General features: G+C 47.1%; 1 protein-coding gene across 2 annotated transcripts in view; it reads left to right on the top strand.

The window, feature by feature from the left end:
• The window catches only part of pex1 (peroxisomal biogenesis factor 1), a 119,458-nt gene that overhangs the window by 41,273 nt on the left and 62,103 nt on the right, over positions 1-16,082 (top strand). For both annotated transcript variants that reach the window (XR_011593346.1, XM_070880922.1), the window contains exons 10-11: positions 4,325-4,457; positions 9,757-9,853. Coding sequence is in view for 1 of the 2 variants with exons in the window: in XM_070880922.1 (XP_070737023.1) it covers positions 4,325-4,457; positions 9,757-9,853 (230 nt within the window). In the remaining variant the exon portion in view is untranslated. The remainder of the gene's footprint in view (positions 1-4,324; positions 4,458-9,756; positions 9,854-16,082) is intronic.

A 16,082-nucleotide genomic window follows, 5' to 3' on the forward strand; every position in this document is an offset into this window, starting at 1 on the left:
AAGCAGAATGAATGGAAACGATGATCACCCCGCAGTGCCAACAAGGTGTTAATGGCCTTGCATTCATCATCCTTGATGGTGGACTCTGAGACATCTGCGGACGAGCAGCTGCAGGCATGTGAATGTGAGGCCTGCCCTGTACGTTGCGATTCGAAAACAACATCATTTTGTTCACAGTACTTGTAGCAGCACTCGTGTGCTGAGAGATTTGCTTGGTATTGTCACTCGTGGCAGTGAACGCCTGGGCTATCGCTATGGCTTTACTTAAGGTTGGTGTCTCTACGGTCAAAAGTTTGCGAAGTATCACTTCATGGCCAATGCCAAGTACAAAGACGTCCCTGAGTATGTGCTCCAAATGTCCTTCAAATTCACAATGTCCTGCAAGGCGTCTTAGCTCGGCGACATAGCTCACCACTTCCTGGCCTTCAGACCTTTTGTATGTGTAGAATTGGTACCTCGCTATCAGAACGCTTTCCATCGGGTTCAGATGCTCCCGGACCAGTGTGCACAAACCTTCGTATGATTTCTCTGTGGGTTTCGCTGGGGCAAGCAGATTTTTCATGAGGCCATACGTTGGTACCCCGCAAACGATGAAGGAGAATCGGCTTTCATTGGCAGCGTTCGCTTCTCCTTCCAGCTCGTTGGCCACGAAGTATTGGTCGAGTCACTCCACGAAAGTTTCCCAATCATCTCCCTCCGAAATTTTCTCCAGGATGCCCACTGTTCTCTGCATCGTTGGGTTCAACATCTGTATCTTGCCGCCAGTTGTTGTGTATGAATAAAGAATCTGACCAGATACTGTGAGCTCAAAGTAAAGTGTGACTGTAGTCTTTCATTACAGGTGTCCAGAGTGCCTCTCCAGTCTGTGTGGCCTTCTTAAGTACAGGTGCTCCCAAGGGATTCTGGGGTCACCAGACTGATTCCTGGATGCAGAGAATGTCCTGAGGAGAGATTGTGTAGACTAGGCCTATATTCTCTAGAGTTTATAAGAATGAGAGGTGATCTCATTGAAACATACAAAATTCTTAGAGGGCTTGACTGGGTAGATGCAGGGAGGATGTTTTCCTTGGCTGGGGAGTCTAGAACCAGGGTTCCCAGTCTCAGAATAAGGGGTCAGCCATTTAGGACTGAGATGAGGAGAAATTTCTTCACTGAGGGTTGTGAATCTTTGGAATTCTCTACCCCAGAGGGCTGTGGAAGCTCAGTCGTTGAATATATTCAAGAGAGATCGATACATTTTTGGATATTAAGGGAATCAAGGGATATGGGGATAGTGCCGGCAAGTGGAGTTGAGGTAGAAAATCAGCTATTAACTAATTGAATGGCGGAGCAGGCTCGAGGGGCCAAATGGCCTGCTCCTGCTCCTGTTTCTTTTGTGCTTATGTTCTAATTCTAGGCCCCAAATTCCTCAATCCTCACAAACGGCAAGATCTCTTTCCATGCAATCATCACCCTTTTTACTGGTCTTGGTACTTTTACTTGCATGCATCATCTTCCCTGATGTACTAAAGCCCAACACTGCTGCTTCCACACCAGCCCCCTCCCATTGCACCGAGACCAGTGCTCCCAGACCCTGCCACCCTTTCCCAACATTTTCATTCTCCAAAATCTACTTCCAGACTCGCAATATACCACTCCCAGACTCTGGAAATATCTGCTGTTCCGAGGAGCAAATTGAAGCACTTCCAGACCTCAATGTCCTTCTGCTTCTTCCACACCCCCAGCCTGCTCCCAGACCCCAGGATATCCCTCCAGTACTACTAACCCACATTGCCCTTCATCTTTGCAATTTAGAGAAACTTGCCCAGCAATAGAAAATACCTTATGGATCCAGGAGTCTGAATGTTTGTACAGTAGCTTCTAATTAACATTAGCAATCATACCTTTTTTAAAAGCCAAACTAATCTGTGATCTTGCCATCTTTAATCAGCATCCAATTGATTTCATGACTGCAAAGCCATTACCTTTATAGCTTTAAAGGGACACACACTGGCACTATAGTAGCAGAATAATACATAATTAGGGTGATATTCGTGTTCCTAAAAATGTGGAGAAAGCAGTACTAAAATTAGACGACTGGTGTAAGTGCGAGCAAGCTGTCTGTCCCAGTTTTTTGGGTGGACTTCCATTCTAGCAGTTGGAGCTCCTGTTGGAAACAGGCAGGAGGTGCAAAAATATTTGCAAATTTAGGTCAAAGGATGCAGTTAATGCCATCAAGCCCCCGACACCATTTTCATCTCTGCCTACCTGACTACTGCCATTTCTTGCTCTCGCCCACCAACAATGAGCAGTACAAGTCAGGCAATAGCCATTTTCAGCAATAATTAAACAGATCCTGAAGTGCAGTCAGAAAGCTGTATGGAGCTTTTGGAGATAGTTTTATGGTAGTTGCTTGTGAGTTTTGCACCTTTTTAAAGGCTTTTAAATTTAATGTACAGGTGCAGCATCCACAATCCGGAGTTCCAGAATGTTCTGGAATCCGGACTACGGACTGATTGATCCGGCCCGACCTCTGGCCTTGCCCAACTTGCCGCTGCTGCCATTACCTCAGGACCCCGCTGCTGCCTGACCTCGGGCCTCACCTTGTCGCCGCTGCCCTTACCCCGCCGCCGCTGCCTTTACCTCGTGACTTCCTCAACCGCCTGCCCCAACACCTCGGCGACGGGGCCCGCGGGCCTGAACACCACCTCGGCGACGGGGCCCGCGTGCCTGAACACCACCTCGGCGGCGGGACCCCGCCCGGACACCACCTCGGCGACGGGACCCCGCCCGGACACCACCTCGGCGACGGGACCCCGCCCAGACACCTCCTCGGCGGCGGGACCCCGCCCGGACACCTCGGCGGGACTCCGCCCGGACACCTCCTCGGCGGCGGGACCCCGCCCGGACACCACCTCGTCGACGGGACCCCGCCCGGACACCACCTCGTCGACGGGACCCCGCCCGGACACCACCTCGGCGGCGGGACCCCGCCCGGACACCTCGGCGGGACCCCGCCCGGACACCTCGGCGGCGGAACCCCGCCCGGACACCTCCTCGGCGGCGGGACCCCGCCCGGACACCTCCTCGGCGACGGGACCCTGCCCGGACACCTCCTCGGCGGCGGGACCCCGCCCGGACACCACCTCGGCGGCGGGATCCCGCCAGAACAGCTCCACGGCGCGGAACCACCGGCCCGAACAGCTTCTTGGCGGCGACCCCCCCACCCCCTTCTGATGTTCCGAAATCCGGAAATACCCGAACTTGGGTTCGGGTGTTTGCGGATTCGTGACATCAGAAAGACGATCCAAAGTTTGGAAAAACGCAGAATCCGAAATGGCCTCAGTCCCGAGGGTTCCGGATTCTGGATGCTGCATCTGCATTTTCTGCTGTAGATTTTGTAACCATGTCACTGGTTGCTCCAAAGTGATGTTTTCCATTCCTGACAGCAATTAAGCAGCTGCTGCGGGCCCTGCACATTCCATTTCCCTTCTCCAGATTAACGAACTGCATATTTAGGAGCACATTTCACACTGCCAGTTCGATGACCACATTATAATGAGAATATCTTATTGGACCTTTATCAGTTCTTGTAGCATTTTCTGGGTTTCTGTGAATACAGCGGATGATTGGAAAAATATGCTTCCACAGATAAGCTATACAAACAGTATAACTAATGACATTATAAATGATTCCATTCACTTACAGCACTGCATGCTAGTTTTAATTTTTAAAATATGCAGTAGATTGAAAGTGCTTTCATTACTAGACACACAGCTTACTCAGTCATATTTTGCATACATCACCTCAGTTGTATTAAATAATTTTTATTTATCTGTCCTCAAAAAAAACTCCAAGTTCAGTTGTATTATGACTATTTGCCTTCAAAATAATCTTCGTGACCTGAAGACTGATAACACTGAAGGATTTTCTTTTTCGATCCCTCGGGGAAGCCTATGTGTTTCACTTCATTGCTCATCTGCAGTATGGAGGTCAAACCACCACTGCTTGATTTGAATATTTTAGCAGCAGGAGGTCCTTTGTTTACTTCTTGTAGATTGACTGGCTGCGAGGAGCTGTCTGAGGAAGGCCAGCTTAAGGTTTTTCATCAGGTATGCTGCACCCCAGTACATGTGCTCTAGTGGATCTGTGTTGCTCACATTGAAAAATTGTATTAATTTATTTTCAATGTCATTTAAGAGTGCATTTTGTGTGGAGAGAATTTGATTTAGAATTGTCTTATTGAGTTGTTTTGTATATGTATGTTTGCAGTAAATGCTTTTTTTGTTTTCAGAACCTAGCTATGTAACTGCATTATAATATGTTAAAATATAATGTCTTGCAGAGGGGTTCGTGAGCTTGCCGTGTCAGCCTTTGAGCACATCTCTCTCAGCCTATTGGGTCACCCACTTTCATGGGAAATTGCTTCAATTGCACAGGGTCTCAGAAGTGGAGCACTACTGCTAACTGGAATAAAGGTGACTTGCCTACATTTTTATACAGAATTCCTATTGAGAAACTGTCACACAAATTTAAAATGTTTCATTAGCAGCATTACAATTACAACCCAGAATTTGCTGGAGCAGCGATTGCCATGAATTAGATTTTTTTTCCTCCCTCACCCTTCAGGTCATATTTTTGTGCCTCAGATTGCTGAAAATGCAAATTGATAATAGCTCCACAACATCAATGGGACATCTGGAACCTCCTGAACATTGCATATAATGATCTATCTTCTTAACAAATGAAATTTAATGATAGAGAAAAACAGAGGGAATGACAAAAAAGGAATAGGGTGAATTAGAGGCACATTAGATACAGAAAGAGAAAGAAAGTGAGGGAAAGAAAGATTTAATTATGAGAGAGAGAGAAAACAAACAGAAAGGAAAAGTGAGAACAAATGAAATAATTAAAACTTAAACAAATCTCTAGGAACAATTTACAACCTGCAGGTGCGAGACCACAGTTTCAACTGGTCCCTTTCTGGGCCTCCAAAGTTGAGTTTCATGTCAGGACTATAAATCACGTAATTAACAGGGTCCTTATGACATGAGATTCATTTGTATTTACGCCGAAAATCCAGCACTTTTTTGACACTCAGAGGTTGACGGTGAACTCCCATTTTTACAAGGCTAATGTCAGAGCAGCATAAATCATCCAGCAATTTGTGGTGATTTGCAACTCATGGGGAATCTCTTCCTCGCCACAATTTTTTTTTTTACATACTAATAACGGCAGACGCCGTGAACTTGCCATTATTTTTCCAGCAGTTTCTAGGCCAGAAACAATATTAACAATATGACAGAAGTTTACATTTCTAACTGCAGAAGTATCATGTATACATTTTTTGTTTTATTTTATAGTTCCTTTTTATATACATAGTTCAATCAGCTACATACTGGAGATACTTATTTGTTCCATTGAGTATTTTGCACTTTTAGAAACCCAAGCCTAGATTTTCCAACATTTAAAGCCCAGATTTTCAGGTGGCATTCTCATGGGTGAAGACATGGATTATAACACTGGATCTCTTTTTTTTTTGGATGATTGTAATTACACCTGTATAAAACTGGCATTTACCATTGTTATGCACTAAGGTAAATTAAGAAGCCCAGCTTTATATGCTTATATCTCAGCTAATTTTGGGAAAAAAAAATTTCTCTGACAACTTTCTATCTTTGTTCCTTCTACTGTGTGGATCTCATTTATCCCTCTGCCCTAATTCCAAAGAGGCCACAATACTCTTGGACTCCTATAGGAAGAGAAGCAGGAGCCTTCGAGGACAGGGTGTCAGGCAATAGAAGGAACACTAAACTGAATCACTACTCCCTTCCCATTCTAGTATAAGCAGATCAAGTAGCAGTGCTTGTAAAGGCTGCACTTCACCAGGGATGCCATTAATTCAGTTATGTACATGGTGCAACCTGACCTACAAACTAGACATTACTGCCAGTGGCTGTGAAAGGCACAGATGCTTGAACTTTTATGCTGCAGGGTCATTCTGGCTGCCACTGGGGACATCAGCCAATCAGCTGCAAGCAGATGCATAAAACATCATCATAGGCAGTCCGTCGAAATCGAGGAAGACTTGCTTCCACTCTAAAAGTGAGTTCTCATGTGACTGAATAGTCCAATACTGGAATTACAGTCTCTGTCACAGGTGGGACAGACAGTCGTTGGAGAAAAGGGTGGGTGGGGAGTCTGGTTTACCGCACGCTCCTTCCGCTATCTGCGCTTGTTTTCTGCATGCTCTCAGCGACGAGACTTGGTGCTCAGCGCCCTCCCGGATGCTCTTCCTCCACTTAAGGCGGTCTTTGGCCAGGAGCTCCTAGGCGTCGGTGGAGATGTTGCACTTTATCAAGGAGACTTTGAGGGTGTCCTTGAAACGTTTCCTCTGCCTACCTGGGGCTCGCTTGCTATGTAGGAGTTCAGAGTAAAGCGCTTTCTTTGGGAGTCTTGTGTCGGGCATGCGAACAATGTGGCCCGCCCAATGGAGCTGGTCGAGTGTGGTCAGTGCTTCGATGCTGGGGATGTTGGCCTGATCGAGAACACTGGTGTTGGTGCGTCTATCCTCCCAGGGGATTTGCAGCATCTTGTGGAGACATCGTTGGTGGTATTTCTCCAGTGATTTGAGGTGTCCACTGTATATGGTCCACGTCCCAGCCATACAGGAGGGCGGGTATCACTACAGCCCTGTAGACCACAAGCTTGGTGCCAGATTTGAGGGCCTAATCTTTGAACACTTTCTTCCTCAGGCGGCCGAAGGCTGCGCTGACGCACTGGAGGCAGTATTGAACCTTGTCGTCGATGTCTGCCCTTGCTGATGCATAAAACAAGCTCAGGTCGGCAGTCAGCGGGGAGCGAGGTCAGGAGTGGAGTGGGGGAGGGGACAAAGTCGGTAATCGAGCCGGAGAAAGGAAGGACCAGTCGACAATCGGGGGTAGGATGGAAGAGATCCGCAATCAAGAGGGAAGGAAGCTCTGGTTGACGACTGGAGGGAGAGGTGGTTGTAAGTGGCTGGCATGTGTCATTCACAGTATTTCTTGGAAGGTCTCGCTGACTCTCTGACCTTGTAAAATTGCTAAACTTGCAGCACTAAGTTACCATGCATGGGATTGTGCAGCCAAAACAGACTATCCTCGCCATCGCCTTTCCCTGGGTTTCAACACACTTTTTCTGGTCCTTTGCAATTCAATCCCAACCAGAGTCTGCCTTCCTCTGCCTTTGAAAACTTGTGGATCAATGTTCCCATGGCAGATTTCTCAAACAAAAAGAAATCGGCAAAGATTTTCCATCCTGTTTTCAAAAGACCAGTTGATTGATGATACCTCGGGGGTCAGTGTTCGGTGGGTCAGCGGGCGTAATTGGGGATGGGTCAGGTGGGAAGCATTTTTTAAACAGCAGGTCAGGAACCCGCTGTCAACCCGCCAGGATGCGACTTTCCCAATTTAGGTCATTACGACCTTGTTAAGAGACAGTTAAAAAGTATTTCGAGTTCACCTTTAAATTTTACGAGGTCGCCCACGGGGTCTACACTGCTCAGGGATTACGTCGGGTAAGCAGGTCGGGAGTTGCATTACCATGAAATGATCTCTTTACTTGACAGCTGTAAATGCACTATAAAAGCTCCCATCTCATAGTTGTTCACTTTCCAAGCTCAGAAGTTCTTGCTTACTGCATTTGGAAGACAGATTGAGCTTTATACAGGTTGCAAGTGTTTGATATCAACTCTGTATCCAGTGTCACTTCATTGGAACAACCTTTCACCACTGACAGATTTCTTGTCATTGCAACTTCACCTGCCATCTATTACATCAGCATCTGTGCCCTTGAAACTATCTCACCTTGGTCCTCAGAATCCCACCACGATTAGCTCCAGCACCAGGCAACCCAGCAGCACCAACAACACCATCAACCGTTTCTGCATTCAACTGATACTACACAGGATACAGGGCATCAGCACCCGACTACATTGCTGCCAGGGATGGCCTCACCATGGCCAGATTTACTTTCTTGACTCTGTATACCCTAGCTGCCACATGATGTGCCAGATTAGCACCAACCCACACTAACACCATAAAGCATCCCTACGATGCCCAAGCTATTCCTTTCACACATCACCATTGCGGGGGGTACCGTAATGACTCACTAAGCCTCTTCCAAAGGTTCGCACAAATCTGTCCAAGAACACACAGTTCTTCACATGAACATTGGCTAAAACACACACGTGCCTACCCTTGTTGTGTTGTTAGTTGGTATGATTGGACTAGGGTGAGGATGAGGGGTGGCTGGTGAGATGGGGAGGTGATAATGTAGATATAGAGGGATGGGTGGAGGTGCAAGGTGAGTTGGTGTGAGTAAGGATGTTCAGGAGTAGGGTAGGGAAGATAGAGTGATGGGGATGTGATGATTGACACAGCATGAAGAGGCTGAGTGTGGCTTTGCAATAACGTTTTGTGATCTACTGAGATCATTGAAAGGTTTGTGCCACTGCAGCTTAGTCCTGACGACATCCCTGCTTGTGTTCACCTGTGCAATGTATAACCAGGTTGCGTTGACCTCCTGGGGAGGCCTCTTCCGCACATTGGAAGGGAAGAGAACTTCCCTGCCTGCTGTGACTCCCTCCATAAGCATGTGGTGGGAGTCATGGAAGAGCCTCGGTGCAGCCATGCACCTTTGTGCAGTGCTTGTCAGTGTTTACAGCACCTTGATGCTGTAGAACACTGACAGCACAACTGTCGCAATAAATTTGCGCATTAGACCCACTTCCTTCAATTGCCGGCAAATGTGGTGGACGGGCTTAACAAGCCCAATCATGGTAAAATCATTCTACAGAGCGGGCTGGAGCCAGAAGCGAGATTGGGACTGACCCTAGCCACACCAGTCCTGCTGAGGTAGGAGAAATCACGGCCCTATTCCTTTAAGTGGCTGTAAGCTTTTAAATCCTTTTGCAGTATGTTTCCTGCTTCCAGATGGATGAGCTCCCAATCAGATGTTGCTAATGTCTAGAGCTCGTCCACAATTTTCAAATTAGGCTGACTCTGTAACCTCGTCCAGGGTCAGTCACTGAGGCAGTGAAATGGGGAGAAGTTGCACTCCACCAAAATTCCAATGGTAATCACAATGAAAGGGAAAATCTAGGCTCCAGTTTCATTGATTATTTACACTATAATTGTGAATCTTTTTCATGGACTCTAACAATTTACTGTTGTAATCTAATCTTTTGTATTCTCCGATTTACACTTTTCTCTCATCCTCCCTCTCATCCCACTGTACACTCTGTATAGCTATTGTTTGTGGAACTTCCTGTCATACTACTCCATGGCTCAAGTTGCAAAAATCACAGTAATGGTCTATGAGGGATTCTCAAGGCTGGACACTGCAGTCATTTTTATCTCACTTGGGTCTTAAGGCAGACAGCCTGAATGAATCCAGGAATTTAACTTTGGGATTTCCTCTGGCTATGCAAGACCTGAATATTGGGAGCTGGAGGTCCTATGACCATTAAAACCATTTACAAACACATCTTAAATTTCATTTTTATCAGGCCTGGGGCCTTCCTGATCTACATGGCTCATCTACTCGCTGGATAAACTTGCTGAGCTATCGGCAGATCTCCTTGATGAACAGAATAGTGTCTTCAAAGAAAATATTATAGACAAAGGAGATGTCTATACCCTTTTATGGTTAAAAAATAATTACGCAGCTTAGAGAAAGAATCTAGTTCGTAACCTCTGCCATTTATAAAAATTAACATGGGAAATTTAACTTTTTCAGGGCAGTGGGAAAACTACTTTAGCCAAGGCCATTTGCAGAGAAGCAGCAGATAAACTGGAAGCACATGTGGAAATTATTGACTGTAAAAGCTTGCGAGGTAAGAATAGGTAAATTGGAATTATAGTGCACATGATGAGACTAATAGCAACTAACAAGGTTAAATGTTTGCATGTTCAAAAGAAGAAAACAATCTTACTTTTCTAAAGATACTAAGTATATTTCAAAATATTTCTGATTTAAATTGGAAAATAATGGCCTTGAAGTTTAGCATGAAAACACTTTTTAAACTCGGTGTGAAATTGCCCTGCGGCCTGATTGTGGGTGGTAACCTGCTCGGGGTGGGACATCCTGTGCCAGGCGCGGAAGTCCTGCCCCGGACGCTGAATTGGGCTTACCGCCCCTCAAAGGAAGTGGAGCGCAATCTTGCGCGCTTCACTACCTCTTGGGGAGGTGGGGAGGCGCTAAAGGGGCGCGATTGGATCGCAATGTGGATGCTCCATGGCGTGCAAATGTGCATCAACGCCCCTCCCCTTCGCTTAAAGAGGAGGGCCGCTGTGCACTTTGCACAGCCACTGATGGCCTTCACTGGAGCACCAGGTCAGTGTGGTACCGGGGCTGCAGCCTGGCACCCAAAATGGCTGCACAATGGCGGCCCAGATCATGCTTGTGAGCAACTATTGAAGCCGACCTGAGCCGACAAAACGGGAAAGATGGGGGTGTGGCGCTCTCCTCTTCAACTTCCGCCCCGTGATTTGGCGCTGACACCAGTTCACGCCAGCCGCATGGGCAATATCCCCCACAGGGTGGGAAGGGGTTGGCACGCAGCGCAAAGGTGTTGCTGCGCACCCGGCGATGACGCCATTACCGGTTGCGTGGCTGCCTGGGGCGCTACCAGCGGGGCATGGCGTTACCGTGACGGTGCCTCCGCAAACTCCTGGGAGCTGGTGGTGCCCGCCCCACCCTATCCTGGGCGACAAGTGTTTTGCACCCATTAGCGTCCCCCCAGAGGCACTAATGACCGTCGCAAATGGTTCCAACAAATGGCTTTAACGAATCCAGGAAGATTTGTTTGAATTCTTCATATTGCTGTGGTTACAGGATCTTAACATTTTATTGGCTGTCATTCAAATCGAACAACGGAGCAATGTAATTTCTAGAGAATCGTGTTGGTCAAAGTCATTGTAAGGGAGGGACATGTATCTTAATAAAATGTTATATGTATTAGTCAATCTTCCAGTGGTCTTTCAAAAAGAGATGAAACCACGTCTAGAAAAACCAAGGCCTCCAATTCTGGCCTTTTGAATATCTCCGATTTTAATCGCTCTAACATTGGCGGCTGTGCCTTCAGTTGCCTTGGCCTTAAGCTCTGGAATTCCCTCTGCCTCTCCACTTCTCTCTCCTTTTAAGACGCTCCTTAAAACCTACCACTTTCACCAAGCTTTTAGTCATTTACCCCAATAGTGACTTTTGTGGCTTGGTGTCGAATTTTGTTAGATAACGCTCCTGTGAAGGCGCTGTAGTAGTACTACTACTAAGAGGAGAGGAGGGAGCAAAGAACAATAAATGGATCAAAGCCCATTTCCTAACCGTGTGGCGGGAGGGGAGGAAAGGAGAGGAAGAAGACAGTGGATGAGAGGGGAAGCAGCACTAGGCCCGGGCTCCATTTCATCTCCGGCAGTGTGGGGGTGGGGGTGGGGGTAGGGGGGGATGTTCCAGACAGTATCGAGTAGAAATTCAGTATTGCCCTGTTTGGGGTGGTAACAGTTGGGAGGCGTGAGACTTAGCACCAGGTGCTGAAGTCTAGCCCCTCTCAAAATTCGGGTTACCACCCCCAGAAGGAAGTGGAGCGCTAACAGGACAGACGCCTCTGCAGCGCTGCGCTCTGGGCTGCACAGCGCTGCTGTGTCTGAGGAGCCCTTCCCTCACTTAAAGGAAAGGGCCCACGCTACAGACTATGCAAATGAAAAAGGGACCTTACCTGGACCACCATGGAGCAGAGATGCCACGTGATCAGCCCGTGCCGGGCAGAGCGATTGTGGCCAAGACCCTGCGAAGAAAATGGAGCGGCGGCGTGACGACAAAGGTAAGTTTTTTTTTCCCACTCGTCCACCTCGCCTTTAATTTTAGCTCTGGTAGCGTCCGAACCACGCCTCCTGCAGCTGCCACTGTTCTGCCCAGGGCTACTCCAGGGAGTGAAAGTGAATTTCGGGGCCATGGTGATATGCCTAACTATGATGTCATGATCTCGGGGAGCAGGAGATCAGGGTGCAAAGCCGTAGCGCCACCACTAAACTCATGGCCAATATGGCAGGAGTCGTTAACAGCGCCGTGCCCAGTCAGTATTCATTTGCGCCCCATTAACACCCTCAGCGAGTGCTAACGAGTAGAATTTCTAGCCCCAAGAGAGTAGGTTTTGAGCTGTGGATAAAACATGAGCTGGTTCTCAGTGGGTGGGGAGGGAGGATTAGGTGGAGAACGTTACTGCTCATCGAGGGCAATAATTTGTTATTAGTAGGGGGACTAACATACAAACATATGAAAATGACAGGCAAGAAAAGTCCATCAAGCCTGCCCCATAAAGTGATAATACCAGAAGCATTATGATTAGACACCATCTACCCACCACCAGCCATTAAATTGCCTGGGAAATGCAAAAAAATGACATGACCTCTGCCCCAGGCAGGAATCATGGGGGACTTTAATTTACATTTAGACCGGGCAATCCACATTTGCAGTAGTAGTGTGGAGGACAAGTTCATGGAATGTATATAGGATAGTTTTCTAGATCAGTATGTAAGGAACCAACTAGGGAACAGGCTATTTTAGATCTAGTATTGTGCAGTGAGAAAGGGTTAATTAATAACCATGTAGTAAAGGGGCCTTTAGGAAGAGTGACCATAATAGAGAATTTTATATTCAGTTTGAAAGTGATTTAGTTAAGTCTGAAACTAGGGTCTTAAATCTAAACAAAGCAAACTACGTAGGTATGAGGGGCAAGTTGGCTAAGGTTGTTTGGGAAACTACATTAAAAGGTATAATGGTAGACAAGTAATGGCTAACACTTATAGAATTAATACATAATTTACAACAAATATACATTCCTTTAAGGCACAAAAGCCCCACAGGAAAAGTAGTCCAACTGTGGCTAACGAGAAGTTAAAAATAGTATTAGATCAAAGGAAGAGGTTTATAATGTTGCCAAAAAGAGCAGTGGGCCTAAGGATTGGGAGGATTTTAGAATTCAGCAAAGGAGGACCAAGAAATTGATGCGGAAAGAGAAAAAATATGAGAGTAAATTAGCAAGAGACATAAAAACAGATTGTAAATGTTTCTATAGATATGTAAAGAGATTAATGAAAGTAAACGTGGGCCCATTAGAGGCAGAGACAGGAGGAATTATAATGGGCAATAAGGAAATAGCAGAGACAAATACTTAGTATCTGTTTTCATGTTAAACAACACAAAAAACATTCTGGAAATAATGGGGAACCAAGGGTCTATAGAGAATGAGGAACTTAAAGAAATCAGTATATGTATAGACATAGAGCTAGACTTTCCACTGATATCGCTGGGCTTTTGCCCATCTATCGTCCAAATTGGCAAGCTATCGCCCATTTTATTTTAAAAAAATGGAAAATTGGGCTGGAACATTGCCCAAAGATCACCGGCCCAACTTTTGGCACACAAGAATTTCACGTCGCTAAGGTGATCGTCCACCACAACTTTCGCCACTTCGCCGGGCTGATCGCTCGCAGAGAAGATCGCTGGAGAAAAGTTGCTCCTACCTGGCACTGTTTACAGTACTCGGCACTACGGATGCCATTTTGAACGTCGGAGGAAGTGAGAGGCTGCTTGAAGAAGGGGCTTATCAGGATAATTTTAATTTGAGAGTTATTTAAGGGCCTTACTGACCTCACATTTATATTTATTTAGGAAAAGGGGCATTTATAGCAATAGTGATGGGGTCTGTAACTTCTCGACCATTATTTGTACCATTATTTGTAAATGCTCACATGTTGGATACACCCGACGAACTTACAGGGAGAAGCAATCATACCTGAACTTGTCTGATAACAGATGGCTTAGGAGGCTGCGCTTCCGAAAGGTGGTCATCGCTGACATATGCTAGCTAACTAAGGGAGATCTGCAGCCTACCAGCACCATCGGGACCGCACTGCCTGTTGAGGTAAAGGTTACTGCGACACTTTCCTTCTATGCATTGGGCTCCTTTCAGGCTTTAGCTGGTGACATCTGTGGTATGTCTCAGCACGCCACACATTGCTCCATTCGACAGGTGACTACTTAGAAACATAGAAAATAAGTTGAGGAGTAGGCCATTCGGCCCTTCGAGCCTGCACCACCATTCAATATGATCATGGCTGATTATGCAACTTCAGTACCCCATTTTTGCTTTCTCTCCATACCCCTTGATCCCTTTAGCCGTAAGGGCCACATCTAACTCCCTTTTGAATATATCTCACGAACTGGCCTCAACAACTTTGTGGTAGAGAATTCCACAGGTTCACAATTCTCTGAGTGAAGAAGTTTCTCCTCATCTCGGACCTAAATGGCTTACCCATATCCTTCGACTGTGACCCCAGGTTCTGGACTTCCCCAACATCGGGAACATTCTTCCTGTGTCTAACCGGTCCAATCCCGCCGAGGCGGAGCCGTTCGGGCCGGGCCCCGCCGAGGCGAGGTGGAGCCGTTCGGGCCAGGCCCCGCCGAGGTGGAGCCGATCGGGCTCCGCTGCCGAGGTGGTGTTCAGGTGGACCCGTTGCAGAGGAAGTGTTCGGGCGGGGCCCTGCCGAAGAGGAGCTGGTTAGGTCCCCCGTCGCAGAGGAGGTGTTCGGGCGGGCTGGCGACGAAGCCCCGAGCTAAGGGCCGCGGCGGTGAGGTGAGGCCCGAGGTCGGGCAGCGGTGTGGCGAGGGGCGGTGAGACGAGGCCCAAGATCGGGCAGCAGCAGCGGTGAGGTGAGGCCCAAGGTTGGGCAGTGGCGGTGAGGCGCCTGGCCTGAGGTCGAGCAACGGCGGCGGCAAGGTGAGGCCCGAGGTCGGGCAGTGGCGGCGGTGGGGCAAGGCCCGAGGTTGGGCAGTGGCGGCGGTGGGGCAAGGCCCGAGGTTGGGCAGCGGCCAAGGCGAGGGGCGGTGAAGCGAGGTCAGAGGTCGGGCAGCGGCAGGACCTCGGACGGCGGGTCTGGATTCCGGAACATTTTATGGATTCCGGACAACCCTGCCACCAATCAGTCCAGATTCCGGAACTCCAGATTTTGGACGCTGCACCTGTATGATTAGGCAAAGTCAACATGGTTTTCTGAAAGGGAAAAAGTGTTTGACAAATCTTTGAGTTTGTTGAAGATGTAACTAGTAGGATGGATAAGGGGGAACCATTGGATGTAACGTATTTAGATTTTCAAAAAGCATTTGATCAGGTGCCACACAAGAGGTTATTACACAAAATTAGGACTCATGGGATTAGGGGTAATATATTAGCTTGGATTGAGGATTGGCTAATGGACAGAAATCAGAGAGTAGGAATAAATGGGACTTTTTCGGGTTGACAGGCTGTAACTAGCGGGGTACAGCAAGGATCAGTGCTTGGGCCTCAGCTATTCACAATCTATTAATGACTTCGATGAAGGGACTAACGTATCCAAGTTTGCTGATGATACAAAGTTATGTAGGTAATTAAGCTGTAAGGAGGACGCAAAGAGGCTGCAGAGAGATATAGACAGGGTGACTGAGTGGACAAGAATATGGCAAATGGAATACAATGTGGGGAAGTGTGAAGTTATCCATTTTGGTAGGAAAAACCAAAAAGCAGAATATTTTTTGAATGGTGAGAGACTGCAAAATGTTGGCATTCAAAGGGACCTGGGTGTCCTTGTATGTGAATCACAAAGTTAATATGCAGGTACAGCGAGCAATTAGGAAAGCAAATGGTATGTTAGCTTTTGTTACAAAGGGATTAGAGTACAAGAGTAAAGAAGTGTTGGTACAATTATACAGGGCATTGCCACAGCAGGAGTACTGTGTACAGTTCTGGTCTCCTTACCTAAGGAAAAACATACTGGCCTCAGAGGGAGAGCAATGAATGTTCACTAGACTGGTTCCTGGAATAAGGGGATTGTCCTATGAGAGATTGAGTAGCGTTTAGAAGAATGAGAGGTGATCTAATTGAAATATATAAAATTCAGGGTTAATGCTGAGAAAATGTTTCCTCTGATTGGGGAATCTAGAACATGGGGTCAGCCATTTAGGACTGAGATGAGGAGACATTTCTTCACTCGGAGGGTTGTGAATCTTTGGAATTCTCTATCCCAGAG

Source organism: Pristiophorus japonicus, chromosome 5, assembly GCF_044704955.1.
Source record: "Pristiophorus japonicus isolate sPriJap1 chromosome 5, sPriJap1.hap1, whole genome shotgun sequence".
NCBI lineage: Eukaryota > Metazoa > Chordata > Chondrichthyes > Pristiophoridae > Pristiophorus > Pristiophorus japonicus.